The sequence below is a fragment of the Podarcis raffonei genome, chromosome 13, assembly GCF_027172205.1.
Source record: "Podarcis raffonei isolate rPodRaf1 chromosome 13, rPodRaf1.pri, whole genome shotgun sequence".
Lineage (NCBI taxonomy): Eukaryota > Metazoa > Chordata > Lepidosauria > Squamata > Lacertidae > Podarcis > Podarcis raffonei.
In genome coordinates, this window is record NC_070614.1 from 31,948,367 (window position 1) to 31,975,351 (window position 26,985).

Genomic DNA, 26,985 nt, shown 5'->3' on the forward strand with positions numbered 1-26,985 from the left:
CTGTCAGAGTGAAACAAGAGGGAATATCCATGCCTTTCATAGTGTCTGTGTGCATTTCTCATCTGCATCAAGCTCGTTTGGGGCAGAGGAGAGACACTATGCTGAGCTGAAGGCATCACTGCTCTGACCCACCATCATTGTTCATATGCACCTGCAGTCTATCTCTCTTTCCTACTATCTGCCTCTGATTTAATGCTAATATATATATATATATATATATATATATATATATATATATATATATAAAATATATATATTCTATTAAACACTGATTCAATCTAATATGTCGTTAAATCAGGGAAATCTATGAAAGGCTGCATATCAGCATTTGTTTAAATTCACATGGGAAATATTCAACTAAGGATTACTCAAAGCAGACTCACTGAAATTAATTCACCTAATTTAGTCATCCCACGCATTTCAACAGGTCTAATCTGAGGAGGACTAATTTAGGCTTGTCATATTTCCAGAGGTAAAAATCAGGATACCCCATAGCCCCTCTGCCATGCCAGAACCAGAGCCAGAGCCCGGATTGCCTGCACCAGAGTCCCTGCCTGAACCAGAGCTGCCCAAGCACACACAAGAAACCCCAAAAATCCAGGACATTTGCTTTAAAATGTAAAATTACCTTGAGGGGGCATGTAGGACCCCAAAAAGTGAACATATCCAGGAATTCCCAGACATATGGTCAGCCTAATAAACATTGAATAATACCCATTGTTTCTGCTTCACTCGGGTGCAGTTTGGGATGAAAGAGACTATAGCCAGGATCCAACTAAAGTTATACAATAAGCAAAGGTAGCCATAGTTAACCATGAGAAAAATCCATACTAGGGTAATCATCATCATCATCATCATCATCATCATCATCATTTATTTATACCCCACCCATCTGACTGGGTCTCCCCAGCCACTCCAGGCGGCTTTGAGCCGCTTTGAGTAAAATATTAAAATACAATGGTCTGTTAAACATTAAAAGCTTCCCTAAATAGGGCTGCCTTCAGATGTCTTCTAAGTCAGATGTTTATTTCTTTGACATCTGATGGGAGGGTGTTCCACAGGGTGGGCACCACTACCGAGAAGGCCCTCTGCCTGGTTAATAATAATAATAATAATAATAATAATAATAATAATAATTTATTTATACCCCACCCTCCCCGGCCAAGACTGGGCTCGGGGCAGCTAAGACTGAGTAAAATACAGTAAAAATATTTTAAAAATAAAAAAGTTGATTAAAATATAACTTAGAATATAGTTTAAAATGCAGCTTAAAATGCAGCCTCATTTTAGTGGTAGCCTATAGATCACTGCCATAAGAGGAGAAAAAATCAACCGGGGCCAAACTATCCATGCTGGTCCTACATGGGCCAGCAAAAAGAGTGAGGGAAAATTTATATACAAATCCCATATAAGGGGTTCCATCAAAAATAAATAAATGAGGAGGGGGGTTAGACTGAATTCAGCCCAAAGGCCAGGCAGAACAGCTCCGTCTTGCAGGCCCTGGAGAAAGATGTCAAATCCCGCAGGGCCCTGATCTCCTGCGGTAGGGCGTTCCACCAGGCTGGGGCCAGAGCTGAAAAGGCGCTAGCCCTGGTTGAGGCCAATCTAAACTCCTTGGGGCTCGGGACTACCAAAGTGTTGCTATTTATGGACCTTAAGGTCCTCCGCAGGGCATAGCAGGAGAGGCGGTCCCATAGGTCCTAGGTTTCCTGTAACTTTACTTCTTGCAGTGAGGGAACCGCCAGGGTAATACCTTAGATCAGCCTTTCTCAACCTCTGGGTCCCCAGATGTTGTTGAACTACAACTCCCATCACCCCTAGCTAGCAAGGCCAGAGCTCAGGGATGATGGGAGTTGTAGTCCAACAACAAATGGGGACCCATAGGTTGAGAACCGCTGCCTTAGATGAACCAAAAGTTCACAAAATAGTTGCACTCAAGTTTCACTGTAACCAACAGTCCTGTTCAACTGTGACAGTATTAAACCTTGTGATTTCAATAGACGTAAATGACTGGTTCTTGCTGTATCAGAACTCTCACCTATAGTCAATTGGCAAATATTGCACCATGGAGAGCTGGACAGAAATAGCTCAGGATGCATAAGAAAGGAAAACATGCTTAGCAGAAGTATGTATTGCTATCCATTACTATCCCCACAATATTTACACAATACATGTGGCCATGCTGAGGCATGAAAGGAAATTGCATGGTAAATGTCACATGGAGCATGATGTCTGCTTGGCTGCAGTTTGCAAACCCCACAAATAACATGCCGTCTGAGAACAGGCACTCACAAAGGAGTGAAAATACAATGTCAGCTAAATGCACTTATGTCTGAAGAAGATCAAAGTGCATGGCAGGGGATCACTAGGGGATTAGAATCACACAATACATTGGTGTATAGAGTGGATCTGGATTGATTAGAAGTGAGGGGGGTTTGCGGGGGATCAGAAATAGACATGTACAGAAATGCAAAAGTAAAATTAAATACTGAGGCAAAGGAAACCATAGAGAAAGAAAGAGAGAGGTTTGATAACAGTTTTAAATCTGTCTTTCCCTACAAATATTTTCCAGCTTGATGCTGGAAATTCTCCCTGAATCTTAACTTGCCATATAACATACTATTTATCACTTTTTCCATCCATCCACTCCTTCAAACATCCTTTCATCTACCATTCATCATTCAGGGCAGCAAACAGAATGTCCATATTTACTTCATGTACTTACATTAAATTCCTTTTTCTTTGAGATTTGAAGGAAGCAACCTGTCGTTGTACAAGCATAAGCTGTGTGCCTTGCTGGGTACAAGCAGAACTAGAAGTGCTAAGGGGTGTGAGCAAAGGGATAAGAAGTGTAAGAATGGTTCCTAGGGATTAACTACCTGAAGGTTCTGTGCAACTCTGCAGCAAAGCCCCAGAGACAAAACAGTGTCACTCTTACATGCACTCCTTTGAAGCATTTTTCATCATACAAGGCCCTTATTCTTGCATTGTGCTGAAGGAGCGGAACCACTGTATAACGGTGCCCCCAGCTTCTAGCTCCTCTAGACGGTCCAGAAGGATGTTATGATTAATGGTATCAAAGGCTACTGAGCGAGCCAGCAGAACTAGGAAACAGCTTTCACCTTTGTCCCTAGGCTGCCAGAGATCATCAACCAGCGCGACCAAGGCAGTTTCAGTCCCCTGATGAGGCCTGAATCCTGACTGGAAGGGATCCAAATGGTCCACATCCTCCAGGCATGCCTGGAGTTGTTCAGCAACCACCTGCTTAATCACCTTGCCCAAGAATGGAAGATTTGAGACTGGGCGATAATCTGCCATATTGGCCAGGTCCAAAGATGTTTTTTTAAGAAGTGGCTTAATGACCGCCTCTTTCAGCGGGTCTGGGACTCTCCCTCACAGAGGCAAGCATTCCCCACCCCATGGAGCCTATTGCCCAGCCCTTCCTGGCTTGCTTTTAAGAGCCAGGATGGGCAAGGATCAAGGAGACAGGTGGTCGGCTTCACTCGTCCAAGCAGCCTGTCAACATCCTTGGAGGTAACAGATTGGAATTGATCCCACGCAACTTAACTAGACAGAACTCTAGCACTCTTCCGCCCCGGCCCTGTTCCCATGGTGGAGTGTACCTCTTTCCAAATCTAAGTGACTTTATCTGCAAAAATCTTTGCAAAATCATTGCAGGAGATCTTGGGGTCCTTACCAGGCCCCGGTGGCAAAGATGGTTGTGAACCTCCTGCAAGAGTCTCCTGCTGCTGTTTTCTGCAGATACAATAGAGGCGGTGAAGAAGATCCTCTTCGCCGTTGCTATCGCCACTTGGTAGGCTCGATGTTGAGCTCTAACCTGTGTCCAGTCAGATTCAGAATGAATTTTCTGCCACCGGCACTCTAGCCGTCTCAGCAATTGTTTCATTGCCCTCAGCTCTGGGGGAAACCATGGAGCTGTCTGGGCTCCATGCAATCAGAGAGGGTGCTTCGGAGCCAAACAGTCGATAGCCACATTCCAGCAGGCCACCAGGGAATCAGCTGAAAGGCTATTAACATGGGATAAAACATCCCCTACCTCTCTCTGGAAACCATTTGGATCCATTAAGTGGCAGAGGCAGACCATCTGAATCGAGCCCACCTCCCTGCAAAAGGGAAGGGTCATAGAGAAGTCCAGGTGCACCAGTAAGTGATCCGAGCATGGCACTTCTTTTGTTTTGCTTTTATTTAGTGTCAGATCACCCACATCTATAGAGGTGAACACCAGGTATAAGGCATGTCTGCGACTATGAGTTGGGCCAAACTTATTCAGGGACAGCCCCATGGAGGCCATGCTTTCCACAAAGTCCTGAGGTGCCCCTTGTAAGGTTGTGTTGGCATTGATGCTAAAATCCCCCAGGACAACCAAACTAGGTGTCTCCAGGAGCACATCCACCACGACCTGAAGCAGCTCGGGCAAGGAATCCTTGGTGCAGTGGGGAGGTTGGTACACCAAAAGGAATCCTGTACTGCCCCTATTGCCCAACTTCCAGAACATGCACTCAGAAAACTGGGTCTTCCCAATAGGATGCCTGGTGCAAACTAATGACTTCCTAAAACTCACTGCAACCCCCACTCCCCGCCCATATGATCTGGGTTTCTGTGTATAATAGAAACTTGGTGGACAAGGAGTGGCAAGAACAGGCCCTTCTGCTTCATTCAACCAAGTCTCTGTTACACATGCCAGGTCAAGTCCTCCATCCCCAATTAAGTCATTGATTCTGGTATCCTTCCGGTCAAGGCCAGACCTGGAGGCAGGGATAGTCTTCAAACAATGACTAAACCCGCCTCCTCGGTAATGACATGGTCTGGTCTTAGTATAGCTCCTCCTCCTAAGCGTGATCACTGAGATCGGATGTCCCAGCGCATCCCCCCTGTGGAACCTGCCCCAGCCATTCTGTTGGCTGGGGCCCACTCCCAGGCAGCCCTGACCCTCTCCCCTTAAAAGCAAAACACAAACAATACTGAATAATAATAATAATTAGAAACTAATAATAATAAGAAAAACAATTTACAATTACATTAAAACTAAACCTATTCCCAGTCCCACCCAAATGTCCACCCCACCCTGCAACAGAGAAAAACACACACACAAAAACCCCCACAGTTTAAAACACCACAGATAAAAATAAATTTAAAGGACGAGCCCTCTCTGCTGAGCAGCCGCCACAGTCCTTGTGAAGCCTATCTTGTTGTTGTTGTTGATAATGATGATGTCACCATAAATTTGTTCTTATGTGAACTTTCTGAAAACAATTTGAAAACTATATAACTAGGTAGAGCAACAAGGATACCTATCCCAGGGGCAGCATAGACTCAAAGGTTATGTATTATATTTCCATTTTTTAAAATAATATTGAAATTTCCCCCCAATAAAACAAAAAATCAGAAAACAATAACAAGTAGCTTTTGCATGAAAGTGTTGTCCCAGGAACAAATGCTTGTCCAATATGGAAATATTTCTTCCACTTTAAGTGATTAAGGGGGGAAACTACACTGAAGCAGAGTTAGGGTTGTGTTCAGTTAAGTTTTATTTGGAGTAACTCATTAAAATCAATTATGTTTATTACATTTAAGGTGTCAGTTCTAAGTAGGACTTACCATGCATACAACACAAACATTTTACATTTCCAGTGATATTAATAATAACTCACAATTTGAATTTGATATATTATGCAATGCTAAAATGCAATACAATGAAAATAAAGCGGGAAATGATGTAAGTTTTATGTTAAATTATTCCATAATTTAACACAAGTAAGCAGCAGGGTTATCAGTGAAAAGGAAGCATGGTGTTCTTGCTTGAAATCTTCCAGTAAAACAGCTTCCCCAGGGCAGCTTTGACATCCTTATTCCTCATGCTGTAGATTACTGGGTTCATCATTGGAGGAACCACAGAATATATCACAGCAAGCATCTGGTCCAGCTTGTATGAAGAGATGGAGGCTGGCATGAGATAAGTAAAAAGAATGGTGCCAACTAAGACAGAGAGAACAATGAGATGGGGAATGCAAGTGGAGAAGGCTTTTTGCCTGTTTGCCATGGACTGCATGCTCAATACTGTGCTGAAGATCTGCACATAGGTCAAGATGATGAACACAAAGCAGCCAATACCTAATGCGCAACTGAAGAGCAGTGTCCAAATTTCATTGAGGTATGAATCAGCGCATGAGATCTTCATTAGGTGTGGGATTTCACAAAAGAACTGATTGATAACGTTGGAACAGAAGGGCAGTGAAAAAATAGTGCCAGTATGCACAGCAGCATTAAGCAAACCTGCCATCCACGATCCGCCTGCCAGTTGGATGCATCTTCCCCACTTCATCACAGACGCATAATGTAGTGGGTGGCAGATGGCCACATATCGGTCATAGGCCATGACCGTGAGGAGGAACACATCCGATGACAGGAAAAAAACAAAGGAAAGCATTTGTGTCACGCATTCAGAATATGAAATCAATGTTGAGTTCATGAGCGCATTGGCCATTGATTTGGGAATAATGACAGAGGTGGAGCCAAGTTCTCCTATCGATAAATTGACAAGGAAGAAATACATTGGGGTCTGAAGGTTGGTGTTGAGGGCTACTAGAATTATGAGAATCAGATTTCCTGTAAGGATAACCAGATACATTGCTGAGAAGACTGCAAACTGTAAAAGTTGAAACTCTCGTTGGTTAGAAAATCCCAGAAGCAGGAAATCATTGATTATTGTTATATTAGACATTACTTCTCCCTCATGCTCAAGAGGTACAGTAGCACAGATTACCAGTCATTAGAAGCCAGGAATTGAAACCTATAGAAGGGGGGGGGGAATACCATTAATCTTCATAAATATTAACTTATATTGCCTGAACATTCAATACTGCATTTCTTTAAAGTGTGTTCTCGCTACAAAACAGCAACATCAGAATAGTCAGGTATACTCCTAAGAAGCTCACAAAGTGCAAAATTTGCCATTCTTGGTCCCTCGAAATTTCCAGTAGTAGAAAATTGTTAATGTTCATTCTAAAGTCTTATTTTTTCATTAATGTTAGAATTATAGTTACTGCCATGTATGATATTTTTTATTACTTTATTGTTAAATGAATGATATCACAATTTCAGTTTTCCCAATGTAGTTTTTTACTGGATCCAAACAAATTTTGCACCAACAGAAAGGCACTTCCACTAATAAATCTCCAACCACCTGCAGCCAACTTGAGTCTCTTCGCATTTGATTTCTAAGGGTCCTTCAGTACAGAGAGTTCAGGGGTTTGCAGTGAGGAAAACAACCTAGGAAAGCCTCTTACAGGCACAGATCTCCTCACACTTTCCTGGTTTCAGACTTTAGTCTATAAAGCAATACTCAGACATCAGGTTAACAGAATGCCTGTTGTGTTTTGGTGCTAAGAAAATACCCTGAAGCTAAACTGGTTTCGCTATGAACACTACCTGGATGACAGAGTGTCACTGAACCATATGTTTGCCACCCTGAGATCTTTTCAAAGGCAAAAGTGTCATGAATAAATAAAATTGCAAAGGCTTGGGACCCATGTTGTGAGGAGCCCCTTCCAACAAAGTGGCTTCTCAAGGGTCACAGACTGATACAAGGAGAATGGAAGGAGTGGAAACATTTATTCTGGAAACTTATTCATTTTATTTATCTTGGGGATCCAAGTCAATACGATTCTTGTGAGTTTATTTTACCATATTGTCCTAAGCTTCAGGTGATTCCTTAAACTCCTGACTCACTAACTATTATCTCTGTTCCCATTCTTGCCTCATCAGTCTAACATGCAATGTATCAGCTTCGGAAAGAAATAGCATAAATCCCATACTGTGTACAGGGTTTAAAAGAACAGTAGAAGAAGTTGTTCGGAGAGGAGGAGTATGTCTGGTGAGGGACACATCATGCTCCTTTCTGGAGTAGTTTCTCCACCTTTGGTCCCCACCATGCACTCAGTTCTCACCTGTGGCTCTTAGAAGCTGTCTCCTCACATTTCATGCCAGTATGAGAGATCCATCGCTGTCTCTCCTCTGTTAGATTCACAGCTCCTTTTGCTTCACAGGTGCATGTTAGAGGAAAAGGTTATTTAAAGAAGCACTGAGAGAGAAAGATGAATGTGATAGTGGAAATATATTGCTGACCTCTATTCGTTGCTAAAGATTAGCTCCCTCTTTCTCTGAATAGCATGGCACTAACAGCCCGGAGGCACTGCCAAAAAAACAGAAGCAAAAGACCAAAGTTTACAATCTAAGGCTCTCTCTCATCATGAATTCCTGATACTGTCTACTTTTCTCATACTGTCTTTCTCATGCTGCATGCACAGTGAGACCCAGGCAAGGATTCCACTTCTGTTTCTTATCATACCCATATGGAATGGGGGCAGGGTAAGTGCAGTGTTTAAGTAATTAAGGGAATTAATTCAACAGTGACATTTTTGCAGAGGCTGATGCAATGGCAGCTCCTAAGAATCCTTGCTAGGCATTGGGGAAATCCCTTCACCATTAGGGAAGCGTTGATAGGCAAAACACCACCGTTAGTAGGCAGGATCCCTCAAATTGTGGATAACCATATAACTGCAGCATGCATACACTACATGTCCAGCATATGGAAGAGTCCTACTTAAAAGCAGTTCCCACCCATCCTATATATCTCCCCACGGAGGTTGACACTTCATGCAAGCTTATGCCACAATAAATTTATGAATGTTAAAAGTGCCAAGAGGTTTTTGTGGGTGTGTGGGCAGACGAGATGCTCCTTGACCATGAAAATTATACACCATTATACCGGTGCGGGACTTGATATTAATGGAAAAGATTCACTCACAAGTTTGAAAACCAAAGAAATAACACAAATCAGAACAGTTTTTTAAAACATGTTTCTGCTTTATTTTCTATTCGACTTCAAAAGAACATGGCTATAGCCCACCAGTCATGAAAACATTTTGGAAGGTATTTGTATTTGAAAGAGAAATATTCATATCTGAAAAGCACTGGGACTGTTCTCAGTGGAAGGCTCTTTTTTTTCCTTTCTTGTGTTTATTATGTAAATGATAGATGAACCTCTTTAAAAAGACAATGAAAAACTCACACTAACTCTGTTTTGGTTCAACTTTAGGCACTGCACGTGTCTACCAATGTTCTTTCTTCAGCAGTGCACTGTGATCTTTTTTAAAGCTATGGGGGCACATCATGACCTCACACAGGTGCACTACAATCCTGTTACAGATGCAGCCAAAGGCAGCTCTGAAACCCCCCAGAAAAATCCAGCCAACTAGCCATATGTCATGTCATGCTATGTCATTCCCCACCATTGCCTAAGACCCAGAATAAAATGGAGGTTCCTCACATCCCTGGCTGGTGAGCAGAGTTCAGTTTCATAGGCCACAAATTGTGTGCAGAGCAGGTATGATATATGTATGTCATGCAGCCAGATTTCTAGCACACCAGAAGATAGAAGAGTATACAGCTGGTTTAAAAACTATATTTTGATTATATAAAGGTATTACATTGTACTCAATATATATAGCATAAACTACACCAATAAAGATAAAAAGAGGTGCACTACAATCCTGTTGCAGATACAGCCAAAGGCAGCTCTGAAACCCCCAAGCAAGCAATGTTAGAGAATAGAAATATAAATCTGAAAGCAGAACACCAGTTGGGGGAAAAATCTGTTTCAACGGCACAGTCTTTTTCAATTCTGTCAAACAGGAGACTGTCCCCTCTGGGGCACCATAGCTTTGCATCTAGCTCAATACTTCATTTTGCTACAAGACTCTGTCTGGCATACTGCCCTGAATGGCAACCAACTTGTGTCCAGCCTGATGTTTTCCTTATTCACAAGAGACTGTTGTGTGTGCTGCCCCTATACTAATATTAGCTATGTGAAAAATAGTCTCCTGATTAGTGTCATTTGCATTAGTCCAAAGGCTTAAAATCCCCAGTTTGTCCATGCAGACTATCTTTCTTCACCTCCTTCCCAGATGGCTTCAACTGTTCCTGTTTGTTTGTTTTTGCTTGCTTGCTTACTTGCTTGCAGTATGGACATTTTCAGGATAAACCTATTGACTGTCTGCCCAGACACTTACTATAGTAGGTGGTATTTGATGGAAGAAATGTGCCTTGTACGGATGTCTCAGACAGAAATTCATCATCTACATCTGTAGCAAGGGATTGGGAAACTGGCTAACCTGTAGAATTCTTGCCTGGAGATTCTCTACAAATTGTGATTGTGGCAGGGAAGCAGAGTGCCTTAAACAGATGTGTTCAGGCAAAAATTCATCATGGCTACATGAAGCATGTGACTGAGGAAGCTGCTGCACCTGTTGAATGCCTCCTCCCCCATCCCAAAAGCCAGGGCAAAGTATGGATGCATGGAACCAAGTTTGCAAGCTAGCATAATAGACAACCCTTGACAAAGTATTCCCTGCTTAAATGGTGTGAACATTAAGGTACTTTAAATTTCCATTTCCTTGATATTTTAAGCAGGGGTAGAAATGGCAAACACCTCAAATCACATGTGGCAGTGGTGGTGGTGGTTTTTAAACTATGAAACTGATTTATTGTTTGGAAGTTTCTGGTAAAACAGCTTCCGCAGGGCAGTTTTGACATCCTTATTCCTCATGCTGTAAATTAACGGGTTCATCATTGGAGGAAACACTGAGTATATCACAACAAGCACTTCATCCAGATTAAATGAAGGGCTGGAGGTTGGCATGACATAGGCAAAGAGACTTGTACTAAGTAAGAGAGAGACAACAGTGAGGTGGGGAATGCAGGTAGAGAAGGCTTTCTGTCTACTTGCTTTCGAGGACATTCTCAGCACTGCAGTAAAGATCTGAACATAGGATGTAACAATGAGCACAAAGCAGCCAAGACCTAAGGCTGAACTAAAGAGAAGGGGCCACATTTCATTCAAGTACGAATTAGCACATGAGATCTTCATCAGGTGTGGGATTTCACAGAAGAACTGAGTGATGATGTTGGAGCAGAAGGGCAGTGAAAAAATGGTACCTGTGTGCAAAGCAGCATTAAGGAAGCCTGCTGCCCATGCCCCACCAGCCAGCTGAATACACCTTCCCCACTTCATCACAGAGGTATAGTGCAGTGGGTGACAGATGGCCACATACCGGTCATAGGCCATGACAGCGAGGAGGAAAATATCTGATGACATGAAGAGGACGAACAAAAGCATTTGTGCAGCACATTCAGAATAAGAAATATGTGTTGTGTTCATCAGGGCATTAGCTATTGATCTGGGAATGGTGACGGTTGTGGATCCAAGGTCAACAACTGATAAGTTGACAAGGAAGAAATACATTGGGGTCTGAAGGTGGGTAGTTCTAGCTACCAGAATGATGATGAGGAAGTTTCCAATGAGAATTGCCATGTACATTGCTGTGAAGACTGCAAGGTGTAAGATCTGGAGTTCCCTTTGCTCTGAAAATCCCAGAAGCAGGAAATATCTTACGATGGTTACATTAGACATGTCTTTGCAACCTGTTGGGGGAATAAGAGAGACTATTATAAAAATTTTACTATTGCAAGAAAATGTTTCCATCCAATACTTAAAAGAACAGGCTTGTTGGAGCAGAACAAAGGCATATCTAGCAATGACCAACCCAATACCTATTGGAAGTCCACATGCAGGTCACAAGCACAATACCATTGTACCACTCATGTTCTTCAGCAACTGGTATTCAGAGACACATATGTTCCATCATTTCTCTGGTGAAAATAGTGACATCCTATTTAATAATAGTAATAATATTTATACTACGCCCATCTGACTGGGTTGCCCCAGCCACTCTGGACTGCTTCCCTCATATATAAAAACATATATAAAAATATAATAGAACAGTAAACATTTTTTTAAAACTTCCCTATACAGGGCTTCCTTCAGATGTCTTCTAAAGGTTGTATAGTTCCTTATCTCCTTGATTGGTGGTCTCATAACTCCAAGCCCTCCAACATTTCTCCAATAAAAATAGGGATGTCTTAACGGAAATTGGGACATTCCAGGACCAAATCAGAAACTGGGACAGCTTCTGTAAATCCAGGACTGTCCCTGGAAAATAGGGACACTTGGAAGGTCTGGAGACATATTCCAACTTAATGATATTTTTAGGGACAACTGTAACGTAGAGAGTGCAGCATGCTGACCGTTTGTGTAAAATAAAAATAAAAATCCCTACATTTAACATCACAGCTACATAACAAACAGTTTGACCCTCAATTTTCACATATCCCTTCCTTCTGAAATCTCCACTTTGTGTAGAGCAGCCTGAAAACCCTTACCACATCTACTCAGAAGTATGTCAATAGGGCTTATTCCCTGGTAAATTGCTCCATTAATCCCTCAAATGAGTATTTTCCTTAAAACTAGGAATGATTTGCTTTATATTCAGAAGCAGTATAGATCTGACTGCCAGAATGAAACAAGAGGGAATAGCCATGCCTTTCATAGTGTCTGTGTGCATTTCTCATCTGCATCGAGCTTGTTTGGGGCAGAGGAGAGACACTATGCTGAGCTGCAGGTATCACTGCTCTGACCCACCATCACTGTTCATATGCACCCACTCTCTGTCTCTCTTTCCAACTACCTGCCTCTTATCTTAAGGATGATATATCTATATTTTCTATTAAACACTGGTTCTATCTAATATGTTGTTAAATCAATGAGATCAATGACAGGCTGCATATCAACATTAGTTGGACTCCACATGGGATATATTCTACTAAGGTTTACTCAAAGCAGACTCACTGAACTCAATTCACCTAATTTAGTCATCCCACTCATTTCAACAGGCCATCTTAGAGCAGGACTAATTTAGGCTTGCCATATTTCCAGATGTAAAAATCCAAACACCTGATAGCCCATCCGCCGCCGCCAAAGCCAATGTCACCCACACCAGAGCGAAAGACCGGATTGCCTGCACCAGAGCCCCAGCTGGAACCATAGCTGCCTGAGCACAAAAAAACCCAAATCCCATACATTTTAAAGTGTAATATTACCCCGGATGGGCATGTAAGACACCATAGCCAGGATCCAACTAAGGTTATACAGTAAGCAAAGGTAGCCTTAGTGACCCATGAGAAAAATCCATATTACGGCAATAACTAAGATGAACGAAAATTTCACAAAATAGTTGCATTCAAGTCTCACTGTAACCACAGTCCCATTTAGCTGTGAATGTTTTAAACCTTGTGATTTCAATAGATTTAAATGACTGGTTTCTGCTGGATCAGAAATCTCACCAATAGTCGTTTGGCAAATATCGCACCATGGAGAGCTGGACAGAAACAGCTTAGGATGCCTAAGAAAGGAAAACATGCTTAGCAGAAGTATGTCTTGCTAACCATTACTATCCCCACAATATTTACACAATACATGAGGCCATGCTGAGGCATGAAAGGAAATTGCATGGTAGATGTCACATGGAGCATGCTGTCTCCTTGGTTGTAGTTTGCAAACGCGACAAATAACATGCCTTCTGAGAACAGGCACTCACTAAGGGAAAAAGAGTAAAAATACAATGTCGGCTTAGTGCACTCAGGTCAGAAGAAGATCAAAGTACATGATGGGGGGGATAACAAAGGGATTAGATCCACACCGTACCTTTTTGTATAGTGTAGATCTGGTTTGATTTAGAAGTGAGGGAGTTTCTTTTGGGGAGGGGGAATCAGAAACAGACGCATACAGAAATACAAAAATAAAATACTGGGGCAAAGGAAACCAGAGAATGGGGGGGGAGGGGAGAGGGGGGGGAGAGAGAGATTTGATAAGTTTAAAATGTTTTTCCTTACAAATATTTTCCAGCTGGATGCTGAAAATTCTCCCCTGAATCTTAAATTGCCATATAACATGATGTTTATCACTTTTTCCACCCACCCACTCCTTCAATTGTCCTTTCATCTACCATTCATCATTCAGGGAAGCAACCAGAATGTCCATATTTACTTCATGTACTTACATTTAGCTTCCTGTTTCTTTGAGGTTTGAAGGAAGCAACCTGTCATTCTTCATGCATAAGCTGTGTGCCCTGCTGGGTACAAGCAGAACTAGAAGTGCTAAGGGGATGTGAGCAATGGGATATAAAGTGTAAGAATAGTTCCTAGGGATTAATCAACTGAAAGTTCTGTGCATCTCTGCAACAAAGCCCCAGAGACAAAACAGCGTCACTCTTACATGCCCCTTTCAAAGCATTTTTCATCATACATGGTTCTTTTTTTATAAAAAAAAGAATCATTTATGATTTTCAGGTTTATACATTTCAATAATTTTACAATCATTTTAACATTTCATTTTTTATTTTATATGAATATTTATTGAATGTTATAACAAATAATGATACAAATCTCATTCATCATGTTATATACAATTATTCTCCCTCCCCTCCTCTGGGCTTCCCTCAACTCCCCCTCTGCTGAGTTATTTAATTTAATTTATTGTATTCTGCTTTTCCTGCGCAAAAATAAAATCCCTTATCATTTCTCTAAAATATATTTTACTCAAATGAAATTGTGAACCTTTATTCAAATCCTGCCAGTGAATCTAGTCCATTCTGTTGTTTCTGCAAATAAACTGTGAGTGGTTCCCAGAGTTTTTGGAAGTCCTTTTTGTCTTTCTCTCGTAATTTGTCTGTTAGTTTAGCCAATTCTGCATAGTTCATCAGTTTTTCTTGCCATTGTTACTTTGATGGTATTTCTTCCATCTTCCTATATTGTGCAATCAAGATTCTTGCCACTGTTGTAGCATACATAAATAATGTCCATTTTTCTTTTGGTAGCTCTTGATTTGAGATACCTAACAAAAAGGCGTCTGGATGTTTAACAAAATTCATTAACATTTCAAAACTTGACTTCCTTCCCCCTCTTTCTGCAGTTCCTTAATTTTTAAAAAATGTCTTCTGCATATCCATATTAACTTAATTTGTTCATTTATTCATCTGCTACAAATATTTACCCTTATGAAACTCTAGGTTATTACAATAATCCTGCCAATGTTCTTATCTGTTTACAATTTTTCTGTAAATATTCAACAAACCATTTCCATTCTTTTATAAAAGAATTTATTTCTTATTTTTCTGGTAAGTTTCACTATTTCTGCATATTCCATAAGTTTTTGTATCCATTCTTCCTTTGCTGGGACTTCTACCTCTTTCCATTTTTCGGCAAGTAAAATTATTGCCGCTGTAGTAGCATACATGAATCAGTTTCCGTACAGTTTGGTTTGTTCTGTCCCTATACTTTTCATAAGGAAACTTCTGGTTTTTGTACAAACATTATTTTAAACATCCTTTTCAATTCATTATATATCATTTCCTAGTAAGCTTTAACCTTACTATAAGACCACCACATATGATAAAAAGAACCTTCTTTCTTTTTACATTTCCAACACTTATTTGATTTAGATTTATTCATTTTTGCCAATTTACTCAGTGTTAGATACAATCGATATATCATTTTCTTATAATTTTCTCTTAGACAGTAACATGCTGTAAATTTTATATCCATTTTCCACAATTGTTCCCATGCTTCCATGTCTGTATTATGACCAACATCTATTGCCCAATGTATCATTGAGGATTTTACTTGCTCATCCTTTGTCTCCCATTCCAATAATATTTTATACATTTTAGACAGCACTTTTACATTACAGTACATTCCAACAGGTCTCTCTCAGTTGTGATATTTGTTCCCCAAACCCTCATATCCTTCTTAAATATTTCATTCAAATAATGATACTGTATCCATGTTGTTAATTTTTCTGATACTTCCGTAAATTATTTTAAATTATTCTCTCCTCCCTCTTGTTTTAATAAATTTCTATAAGTTGGTCCCCTTATATAATATTATTTTGCTTTACCACTATACAGTGAGGAAAAAAAGTATTTGATCCCCTGCTAAATTTGCCCTTTTGCACTCTGATGGAAAAATGACCAGTCCATAATTTTAATGGTAGGTTTATTGTAGCTGTGAGAGACAGAATAACAACAGGAAAACCCCCAGAAACCCAGAATTGTCCAACACTCATTGCATTCATTTAAGTTGCAACCAAAGAGACCCACATATCCAAAATACCAACATGCTTAAAGTGATTGATAATTTAAATGTGCAGGTAAAATTCCCAGCAAACAAAGCCACAACAAAGCTGACAACAGAAATTTTATTTCTGCAGATAATTTATTTAAATAAATAAATACCAATGAATCCTATATTACAAATGCATTTTAGAGTTGAACCATCTAGCTCAACTCTTTTGCTGGCCAAAGATAACAATGGTCTATTGAACAGTTTCCCTGCCAAAAAAGGTATGAAATTTTATTATCAACATTTTTGCATTATGATGTTTTTTAAAACCAGAAATAAGCATACATATACAGCTTTTAAAAATGAGCATGCCACTGAAACAATTTTCTAAAAACCTTTCCTCAGTGACATTGTCATGATAGAAATACATCAAATTATAGGGTTGTCAAACCCATTTACCTAGATATAAGCATCATTGTGCTCCCTAGAATTTATATTTGAGTAGACAATCATAGAACTGCACACTAAATAATACGTTTTCAACTTGCGCATTGTTTTCAGTTTTCTGCAGTTGCTACCTCTGTCACAATTAAAATATCGCTTATAAATGCAGCATCATTCTGCTCCACTATTGGGGCTTAAAACAATCAACAGCAGGACTTCTGCTTAGACCATTATAGACATGCTTACTTATTTCTTACTAACATTTGATCCTTGCTATTCAGCTTGGGCCTCAGAATAATTATATAGCATTTTGGAAAGAAAATACAACCCAGTAATCCTGCACTGGAAGCCAAGATAGAAAAGATCTCCACAGACACCATATATTTTCCCTTGGTGCTCAGGTAGGTGGGCACAAAGGTCACCCAAACACTGCAAAATAACAGCATGCTAAAAGTGATGAATTTGGCTTCATTGAATGTGTTAGGCAACTTCCTTGCAAAGAAAGCCACAACAAAGGTTACTAGTGCCATTAATCCCAAGTAGCCCAGAACACAGTAAAACATAGTCACAGACCCTTCATTGCATTCCACTACAATTTCTTCAACTAGAGAGTGCATGTCCAAATATGTAGACGGAGGAGCTGTGACTAACCACAGCATACAAATCCCCGCTTGAAAAATAGAACAAGAAAGAACAACTGAGTTCGCCAGTTTTTTCCCTAGCCATTTCCTCATTCTGCCTCCTGGCTTACTAGCCATGAATGCGAGAACCACAGTGATGGTTTTGGCCAACACAGAAGAAATTGCCACAGAGAAAATGAGTCCAAAAGCTGTTTGCCGTAGGAGGCAGGTCAGTGTCTGAGGTTGGCCTATGAACAGTAAGGAGCAGAGAAAACAGAGCAGGAGGGAAATGAGCAGAGAGTAGGTGAGATTCCTATTGTTGGCTTTGACAATAGGGGTGTTCTGGAACCTAATGAAGATTCCAAGCACCACAGACATGATCAGAGACAAAAACAGTGCCAAGAAAGCTAAAATGATCCCCAAAGGCTCATCATAAGACAGAAAGTTTAGAATCTTAGGAAGGCATTGAGTCCTGTCCCTCTTTGGATACAGATGTTCTGGACATGTGACACAGTCATTCATATCTGCAAGAAGGGGGGAAATCATTTTTCACTCTTTTAAACATACTGGATGGTAATCAGAGTTGCATGGGCAGAGTTCCTCTGCTGCATATTTTCCTATGTATAATGCAATGTATAGACCTACATTTGGTACTTACGTAAAAGGGACATGTTTCAGTAGTGCTAGTCCTCATTGGCTGAAAAATTACTTTCACTGTCAAGTGCCCTCTTAGTCCAATTAAGTTCTGAGGTGATGACAATGAAGCAGAATTTTTAAGTATTTCATAGTACAAATATACCAAAAATTGTAATGTCAAATCAAGGCAAAATAATCACAAAAAGGGGTTCATAGAAGAAATATCTCCCTTGCATGAGAGAATAGTGGCAGCAGAGATTAAGAGGAACCTTTTCAATTATGTTTTCTATTGGTCTTTCCCAAGCCCCACTCCACTTTCTCATATGTATAATCAACCATTTTGTCTCCTACCACTCTGGTCTGAAATCTTCCCTTCTGGACATGGAGCACAATCATAGCAGCAAAACGGCTTGTCCTCCTTCCTTTTTCTGCTGTAGCCTGGATAGCAGTTGTCATTACACACAGCAAGTGGCAGGGCCTAGCCATATAAAATGAAAGTAATATGACTCAGTTTTCTTCTAACTGCCTCTATTCATCTTTGAGTAACAGGATGCTGACTTCAAATGGCTGCCTAACCGAGGAAGAGAATTTTGTAGGCAGAAAGCAGTTACGTGACTCATAAATATGAATGGGGGGAAATTAGATTCAATATGCATTTAAAGCCAAATTTATCAACTTTGCACTTTCTGAAAGAATATGTGAACAGATACACAGCTATTCTTCGAAATTTGCACTTAGCACTGCCCTCCAGGAAGAATGTAGGTAATTACTTTTGCTGTGTGCATACTCCCTTTTACTTTGCAACCAGGGTACTCCCAAAGCTGGTTTGGAAAGCAGTGTACACATGTTAGCTACAATCCATATTTATCATGTCATTTCTTACAACATACTGCATTTTGATATGTTTTCCTCCAAACCAGCTTCTAGCTAAATTGAGAAGATTGACCTAGCTGTGCCTTAAGGTGGCAACATGTGCACAGCCTATCATAATTGGGTGTAAGATAAAGAAAACAAAAGGAAAATTCACTGCAGGGTTGGTAACACATCCTAGAATCAGAAGAGAGATTAGGGGCAGGGGACGCATGCTGTGGAGGCACGAATTCCCCAACCACAATACTCCCAACCATTTAGAAACATCTAAGAAACAGTCATATACCCCCACAGCTGACAATTTCAAGCTTGCTGAAAACCAGCAAATGGCTGGGTGAACTGGACTGTTGGTTGGTTGGTTGGTTGATTGGTTGGTTGGTTGGTTGGTTGGTTAAGCCCAGCCAGATGGGCGGGGTATAAATAATAAATTGTTGTTGTTGTTGTTTCAATTCTTCCTGGATGCCACTAATGAGGGAGACAGATACAACACAGCAGGAAGGATATTCCACAAATGGGAAACCACTAGCAAGAAAGCCCTTTCATGGGTCAACACCCAACGGTTGAACCACCAATAGAGCTTCCCCTGCTAATCATAGGGTCCAAGATGGTCTGAATGGTTTGATGAGGAGCTCATTGAAGGGTTCACTGACTAGATAACCTCTGCTTCTGTCACACCCAGCGTTACTTGTGTGTGTTTGTGTGAGGTGGTGTGGAAGGTGGGAAGGGAAATGATGAGAGAAGCACACCACGGTGCTTTCAGGACCAGGTAGCTTGGCAGGCCCCAACAAAGAAGAAGAAGGGAGAAACTGAAGGGGAGAAACTGGGGTTGGAGGGGCTCTCCTCAGTATGTTTTTTGATTCTGTTACATGCAACCAGATCCCACCTGATTAAAATTCTTGTGCCATGTGATGATGCTTTCATTAATGGTGAACTCGGTGCCTGGTGAAGCGTGTGGATCCATCCTTCCCAATTTCACTCTTATGAAGGATTTGTTTGGGAAAGTAATCCAGTTGGTAATATCAAATCCAGAAGCTAGTTCATTTTTCTCATTAAAATAAATGGTGTCCCCAGCACTGTTGTTGAATGAGATGCTCCTCAGAAAAGGGTGAAGCTGGATTGAAAGAGGCAAATCTCAGAAAACGAGACTAATAAATATAATAAATAAATAATAGTCTCCTGTGTGCAAGATGAGGTTAATTCTAGTAAAGGTAAAGGGACCCCTGACAGTTAAGTCCAGTCCCGAACGACTCTGGGGTTGCGGCGCTCATCTCATTCTATAGGCCAAGGGAGCTGGCATTTGTCTGCAGATAGCTTCTGGATCATGTGGCCAGCATGACTAAGCCTCTTCTGGTGAACCAGAGTAGCGCACAGAAACACTTCCCGCCAGAGTGGTATCTATTTATCTACTTGCACTTTGACATGCTTTCGAACTGCTAGTTGGGCAGGAGCTGGGACCGAGCAACGGGAGCTCACCCCGTCGTGGGGATTCAAACTGCCAACCTTCTGATTGGCAAGCCCTAGGCTCTGTGGTTTAGACCACAGCGCCACCCGCGTCCCCTAGGTTAATTCTAGTCTACCTTAAAAGGTGAGATGATCAAACGAAGGTCATAAACATTACAAAGGTTCAAGGAAGAAGCAATGTTCTGGGGATAACCCTCCCTAGGCGAACCCTCAGACCCTTGAGCTTTATAACATTCACCAGCTCATGATATGCAAGCTGTTACCTGCCAAGGTTGCTGGTGGGGAGGCTCCAGACTGCCTCCATCCCCTGTCACTGTTCTATGATTCTCTATGGCTGAGTATCTGGCATGTAGAGCTTGTGCTATGGCATGGACAGCATTGTAGATACTGTAGCTTTGGGCAGTCATACTCATTTCAAAAAATATCCCAGGAAGGCTCTCCAGTTTCTCCTCCCCAGTACATATGTCAATGAGCTCCTTACCCAGTTTGGTACCTGGCCACAAACAGCCAAATGCCTGTTCCCAGAAGACCCTAATGAAGCCATCTCCTTTCGGCCAACGAAAATTTAGAACTTGAAGGAAATTTTGGAAGCCAAACACTTCATTGGAGTTCAATGTAAATGACAAAGCTCCATGGAAAAAGTTGATATCCAAATTCCTGTAATATATATGTGATGAGAATTCCCACTGGGCTGTCATAACCCATACCTTACCCATTACTGCCTCTGTCAAGTCTTCTGTTTGTGCCAGGTATAGAAACCATTTCAGCATTAATATGGTAAAAGTATCAGCATTTAAGACAAATACATTGACTTTGGTGTTGGTTAGGAAAAGGGCCATGCTCTCTCTAGATCTCGACAAATAAAAAATTTCTATCATGTTATCCGTGGAGGTGATGAATGGAAGTCTATCAATGAAGGCAGAACACATGCCATTCTGTGAAAGCAGTGGCAGTAGGTTCTGCAGAAATCTGTCTCCTTTTTCATCATCCAGTGCAATGATCCCAATCCATTTCCACTGGAAATGCAGAAATAGATGGACAATTCCATTGTATTGCTGTGCTTCATTGGGAACCATCTGATAGACAAAAGGGAACTCGGTTTTATCATTCATCAGTGGAGCAAAAAAACAGTAGGTGACCTAAGCAAAATGAATAACATTATAAATTAAATGGGATAGTTACATTCCCCAGAATGCATCCCTCCTAAATCAGCCCAGTTAGGACACAATGTGTTCATTGACTGTGGAATGCTGATTGTTGGGGAAGGGGCGTAGAAATTGAATAGAATGTCTGGAGTTTAAGCAGCTGTCCTCTCTCTCTCTCTCTCTCTCTCTCTCTCTCTCTCTCTCTCTGTGTGTGTGTGTGTGTGTGTGTGTGTGTGTGTGTGAGAGAGAGAGAGAGAGAGAGAGAGAGAGAGAGAGAGAGAGAGAGAGATGCAGTGCTAGTTTTACATTTTAAAGCACTAAATCATAGGAACCCTACTTGGCTGAAGGAACCTAAAGCCTTTAATTCTTTAAACCCTGTCTCCAGAGCACAATGGGGAACTTTTTTTCCACACAGAATATCACAGGGCCAACTCCTCCTGTACTTTTAAAAGGTTAGCAAATATTATTCATTTGCAGGCGGCATTTTCTATAAAGTGTTAGAACTGATCCATATACTGAAATTGAGGAGTTTCTGCATGCTATGGAGGGTATGTATAGATGTCCTTTTTAAATATGTATTTTTCTTGGGAAACAAACAAGGCTTGTATATTTTTTGCCAATCAAATTTGTAGCTATCTCTCTCTACCCCAAAACAATAATTTGCACATGGAAATGATGACATGTGTGCTAATTTTGTGACACAGTTACTCTTCCCGCCATGACACTAACAAGTGTATCCTACCTGTGGAATCTTGTAGATGCTTAAGAAGTTGGCTATATGGAGAGAGGTTTCAGAATCAAGTCCCCCAATAATAGCTATCAAATTCTTCTCAGTGTCACAGCTGTAGTTAGGTATGGCTTTTTTCAAATTAAAGAGAACATTCAAGGTGTTCTGATAAGTCATTTTTGCATTGAAGTAGCTGTCATAAATATGGAATCCCAGGCTGACATTTGGTAAAACTTTGGGGTCATCATTTACCTCCTTCACGGCAAATAGGAAAGCCAAGACGTGTTGATAGTTTTTTGGCACTGCTCTAAAATAAGCAAGAGAAGAAGAAGAAGAAGAAGAAGAAGAAGAAGAAGAAGAGGAAGAAGAAGAAATTATATGAAGCATTAAATACCTATTATGAACTTCCCAAACAATTTGCAAGTCTTTATGACTACTTTTTGAAAACCAGTTTCATGGCATGATACTGTATAGCATCATCACAGTTAAGATATTTATGTAGCAGAGCTACCTGGAGCTACCCCCACACCTATCATCTGTCACATTCACACATCACTAGCATTATTATTTTTAAGTTAAAACACACAGAACCATATACAATTCTGGATGTATGTGGGTTGTTGTTCGTTTGAATACCTTTCTGTGTCCATTCATATATATGCACACGTTTTCATAACTCGCACACATTAAGTAAAACTTTGCACACATGCCATCCACATAATACTTTCAAAAATACACAACTGACCAACTGTTTGACAGTGTTCTTTTACCCTTTATTGCTGCATCCTCAGTTACGCTAGCCCTTTTGTGTTGACCAGGTTCTTTGTCGACATTTAGAAAATTAGAAGATTAATAAATATTCCACATCAGCAACAAACTAATGACTAGGAACATGAGATGCCATTCAAATGAAGCAAGAACTCCTATGGTCAACAGTACAGAGGTTTCAAAAGACAGCAGTTGTGGGTGCTTTCATCTTTTGTTTTAATTTGGCTCGACTTTGAACAGGAGTTATATAAAACAAGCCACAGTTCTCTGCCATCCTGTATTTTCTGTGCTGTAATTTTAATACCTCATACATTCTCCACAACTGCAGCATGGCTTTGACCTGAAACCAGTATATAGAGATCACAAGGACAAACTTGTTACTACATTGCCTAATTTTATGCCGTAGAAATAAAAGTATTTCCTTACAGGATTTGATCGATAAGCTTTGTCCTTGGGTGCTCCCTGAAGAAAATGGGTTCAAACAATAAAAAGAACTGAGAAGTAATCTCTCCAATGATGAAATCACCTCCCTGATTATACTCATGTGGGACATAGAGAGGTTCTCTCATGCTGCACATAATATGTGCCTTGCATTCAATTTGAAGCAACAGCAACAATAAGAGCAAAGAAAAACCATCCATTTCCATTTTGAAGGCAAATCCTATTGCCATGAAACAGAAGCCCCCGTTTCCATCTTCTTTGTGATCCAGCACCCTCCCTTCAAAGAACATTCATTGTTTAGATGCATCAACCCTACCCTGCATTCTCCTCAAGGGAGAATTTCCTACCCCGACTTCTCCACTGCACTGAATAGTACTATGGTCTTTTATGTAAGCTTTGAATCACTTGTTTACTAATTGTGCAAAAGGCCCCTGGAAATCCACATTGCTCACAGTGATTTGAAATAATTACAGGGTACACAATCACTCTACAATTCTATTATTTCTTCCTCCCCACAGGACTACTCACTGTGGCACCATGTGCAAGAGAGTCAGAAACAACCTGTTTGCCTGATCTGACCATGACTCTTTGTTGCTCCTTAGTGGAAGAGGGTATAGTTATCATATGCAGACTCAATGATATAGATTAATGCAACACCAAGGGGGAGGAAATAGAATCTAGGCAACAGTAGAGTAGAAGCAAGGAAGTAGTAGTAGTGGAAATGTTTTGTATTGAAATGCTAATGCCCTGGACTCCTATCACATATTCTATGTAGAGTGATATGGCTGCAGTCACACAAAGTATTCTGTATAGGCATGCTTTACAATAAGTATTCGGTTTTTGTAGGGGTATAACTCAATAGTTATATAACTCTGCAGCAGACAAATTCTGCTGAATCATGTGATGATGCATGTTAGTCAACGCACTAAGGCTGCAAACCTGGAAGTAAGCATTATTGAACTTAATAGGATTTACTTCTGAGTAGATACATAAAAGCATGTACTGCCATACCACCAAATCTTCATCTGCTCCAGCCATCACTTTAGGCCAGATGTGGAGACCTTTGCCCCTCCAGATGTTGCTGAATTGTAACTCCCATCATACCTGGCCATTGGTCATGTTTGTTGGGCCTTATGGAAGTTTACCAGCAACATCTGGAGGGCCAAAGGTACGTCACACCTGCTTTAGGCACTTAAACTGGAACAAATTTTAAAACATTTTCCCTGCGTACTTTGGGGTCAAAAGCATATTGGCATAATTAACACGCTTTTTAAAAAAAAGACAACATGGACTGGTCTTTAGTGCAAGCCAGTGGGAAAGAGTGCTAAGTATGGAGTTTCAAGGCTCCATACAGAAAGTATGAAAGGAGACAACAGAGTTGAGAAAGTGGATCCTCCGTGTTGAAAGTACTATGATAAAGTATTGGTACATTTGCTCAAATCCTGATTTGTGGGTTTCCCACAAGCATCTGGTTGGCCTCTGTGAGAACACATTGCTAGACTAGGTGGCCCATTGGCCTGATCCAGCAGCCTCTTATGTTCTTACTAAAATTCTTCTATCACATCTTCTATTGGGGCCATCCAGAGGCACTTTTCCTAAACAGAAGCTATATAATAGTTACTGTGCCTACTTACTAGCTCCCCTTCTTTCCTTGCCTGAAGCTTCTGTGCCCAAGCTCTGCTGCCCAGACCTGCAGGGCCCATTGATGAGGCAGGGTGAGGAGCCTGCCTCGGGTGGCAAAAGTACAAGAGGCAGCACTCACCTTGCCTCTTCTGGCTTCTCCATGCCAGAAGTGTCAGCAAGATCTCGCCTCAATCTTATGAGATCTCACCTGCTTTGCGGGTGCCACCGCCACTACCAAGCAAACAACACAGGTAAGAGAGACACAGTGCCATCAGCAGAGGGGTGGCAGCACATTCCTGTGCCAAAACAGGATGTGACACCCCCTGCAGCTTCCCATTTCAATAAGACACTGGTGGCTGTACACTGTTTACTGCCCAGCATAACAACAGAAAGTGGGTGTGGCGTTTGCCCTCCTAGGTGGGTCATAAGGAAAGGGTTAAATGAGTGGGAAGTGATTGGCCAGTGAGAACCCAAGGGGAGGGGTTAGAGTTGGAGTTGGAGTTAGTGTTGTTAAAGAGTCAGTCGGGTGTTAGAGAAGAGAGAGTGAGGATAAGTCTGTGGGTTGGGATAGTTTGATGTGAGAGAGTGAGAGAATCTGTTAAGAGGAGTCAGATAGACAGTTGGGATAATCAGTTATTAGGAAGGTATAGGCCGATAAAGAAACTAAGATTAAGAAACTAACAAGAAAAATAATCTGAAACCATAAACTTGTTAAAGCTTATCAAATAAACTTGTTTGTTTGGATTAATGTTGGATTAATGTCTGGACTCCGTGTGTACCCGAGAGAAACGTTTTGGTGGCAGCGGGGAAGCAATCACAGTGGTGGCACAGGGATAAATAGACCGTCAAACATCCAGGGACCCTGTGTGATCCCCACAGTGGGTCTGTCCTCAAGCTCCAGCATTTGCTCCTCTATGAGAAAAAAGTTGGGTTCACACACTTCTTACCTTTGCCTTCCGCACTGTTTGGGATGGGATGGGAGACATCACTGCTGCCTTCTTCAGTGATAAAGTGGTCAAGGTACTGCAGATTTCTGCCTTAAGAGAGGCTGGCCATTGTGACCTCACAATGAGTCTCCCTTCCCAGCCAAGTTGACCACTGAGAGTAGTTGACTCAAAACGTTGCTTAGCAACTTGGTGAGTAGGGGCTGGACTCACTTTACTTCTACATGGAAGAAGTTGGCCCCCCAGTGCCCCAGCTTTTCGGCTTTGCAAAGTCTGCCTACACTCCACTTTCCCAACATTATCCCCCACACTGAAGGGGCAATGTTTTTTATTCCACTTCCTTAGAATCATTTTTTTAAAAAGCTAGTTTGTAATCAAAGGCTTTATTTCCATCACATATTACCCGAGAGCACAAGGGCTTGTTTTCTTCAGCTCTCCTTTGGATTGGGAACTATGAATTCCTCTTTTACGAAATGCTATCCTATTTGCATTAAATTCAAGAGAAGCTAAGGCAAAAGAGTTGCAGGAAACAGGCTCAGGGTAGAAAATTGGATGTATTAAGCTCTGCTGAGAAACTTAAGCTGCAATCCTGTGTGCATTTGGATACAAATGAGTCTCAATTCCATTACTCTGAATGATTTTAAACCAGTATGAGCTGGAAAAGGTTTCGAGGGTTAAAATCAGGGAATAGTAATATATTATTTCTTGCCTCGGTCACGAAGGTAACCTGTGACATCTCCCGTTTCCACGGGGTGTATGGGGTGTTAGGGGAGGGGTAGTATATCTGTGGGAGGCAGTGGATGACAGGAGTGCCTGGTGTGCTCTGGTCCATGGGGTCACGAAGAGTCGGACATGACTAAACAACAACAAAAGTATCTCTAGTGGGGGACACACCATGGTCCTTCTGAGGTAGTTTCTCCACCTTTATTCCCCATCCTGCACTTGGCTCTCACCTGCAGCTCAGAGACAGCATCTACACCCTGGGAGAAAAGCTTTGACTGGCCAGCTAAACCAGGTGAGGGTAGCCAATGGGTCTCCAACCCTCAGCAGCTTTCTCCTGAATGAAGTGCAGTGTTTGAGGACCGCGACATTCGCTGGGAAATGCTCAAACTCAGGATAAAAGGGAGAAACATGCTAAGAGGAAGGCACACTTCACAAACTCTCACCATGTCCCCACTGTGGAAGCACGTGTGGATCCAGAATTGGCCTCCAGTCACTTACGGACTCACTGTTAAAACCATGTTCATGGAAGACAATCTTACTCGGCTATG

General features: G+C 41.3%; 3 protein-coding genes across 5 annotated transcripts; all 3 read right to left on the bottom strand.

Moving 5' to 3' along the window:
- Window positions 1-5,791: 5,791 nt before the first annotated feature.
- LOC128398764 (olfactory receptor 14C36-like) lies at window positions 5,792-6,742 on the bottom strand. The gene has a single exon (XM_053360018.1). It carries the CDS (start codon window positions 6,740-6,742, stop codon window positions 5,792-5,794), a length of 951 nt encoding a protein of 316 aa, XP_053215993.1.
- A 2,726-nt stretch (window positions 6,743-9,468) lies between these two features.
- LOC128399342 (olfactory receptor 14I1-like) lies at window positions 9,469-25,794 on the bottom strand. 3 transcript variants are annotated; one of them, XM_053360683.1, is made up of 5 exons: window positions 25,718-25,782; window positions 21,954-22,245; window positions 19,489-19,716; window positions 18,087-18,213; window positions 9,469-11,502 (listed from the first exon to the last, which is right to left on the bottom strand). In XM_053360683.1, the coding sequence occupies exons 2-5, from the start codon at window positions 22,113-22,115 to the stop codon at window positions 10,550-10,552; spliced, it is 1,470 nt and encodes a 489-aa protein (XP_053216658.1). In that variant the 5' UTR covers window positions 22,116-22,245; window positions 25,718-25,782; the 3' UTR covers window positions 9,469-10,549. The 3 variants fall into 3 exon arrangements, with proteins under 3 accessions (XP_053216658.1, XP_053216659.1, XP_053216660.1); XM_053360684.1 differs by lacking the exon at window positions 21,954-22,245 and having other exon boundaries at window positions 25,718-25,794; XM_053360685.1 differs by lacking the exon at window positions 19,489-19,716.
- On the bottom strand, window positions 16,316-17,696 carry LOC128399349 (vomeronasal type-2 receptor 26-like). The gene has a single exon (XM_053360692.1). It carries the CDS (start codon window positions 17,643-17,645, stop codon window positions 16,722-16,724), a length of 924 nt encoding a protein of 307 aa, XP_053216667.1. The 5' UTR covers window positions 17,646-17,696; the 3' UTR covers window positions 16,316-16,721.
- Window positions 25,795-26,985: the final 1,191 nt, after the last annotated feature.

Excerpts from the sequence above, each read along its gene's own strand:
- LOC128399349 (XM_053360692.1), bottom strand. The coding sequence starts at position 17,645 with ATGATTTCCCCCCTTCTTGCAGATATGAATGACTGTGTCACATGTCCA.
- LOC128398764 (XM_053360018.1), bottom strand. The coding sequence starts at position 6,742 with ATGTCTAATATAACAATAATCAATGATTTCCTGCTTCTGGGATTTTCT.
- LOC128399342 (XM_053360683.1), bottom strand. The coding sequence starts at position 22,115 with ATGACTTATCAGAACACCTTGAATGTTCTCTTTAATTTGAAAAAAGCC. Across the intron at positions 18,214-19,488 it reads GGCACAAGAATTTTAATCAG|GCCCTGCCACTTGCTGTGTG; the intron begins GTGGGATCTGGT and ends TTATATGGCTAG. Across the intron at positions 11,503-18,086 it reads GAAGATTTCAGACCAGAGTG|GTTGCAAAGACATGTCTAAT; the intron begins GTAGGAGACAAA and ends TTCCCCCAACAG.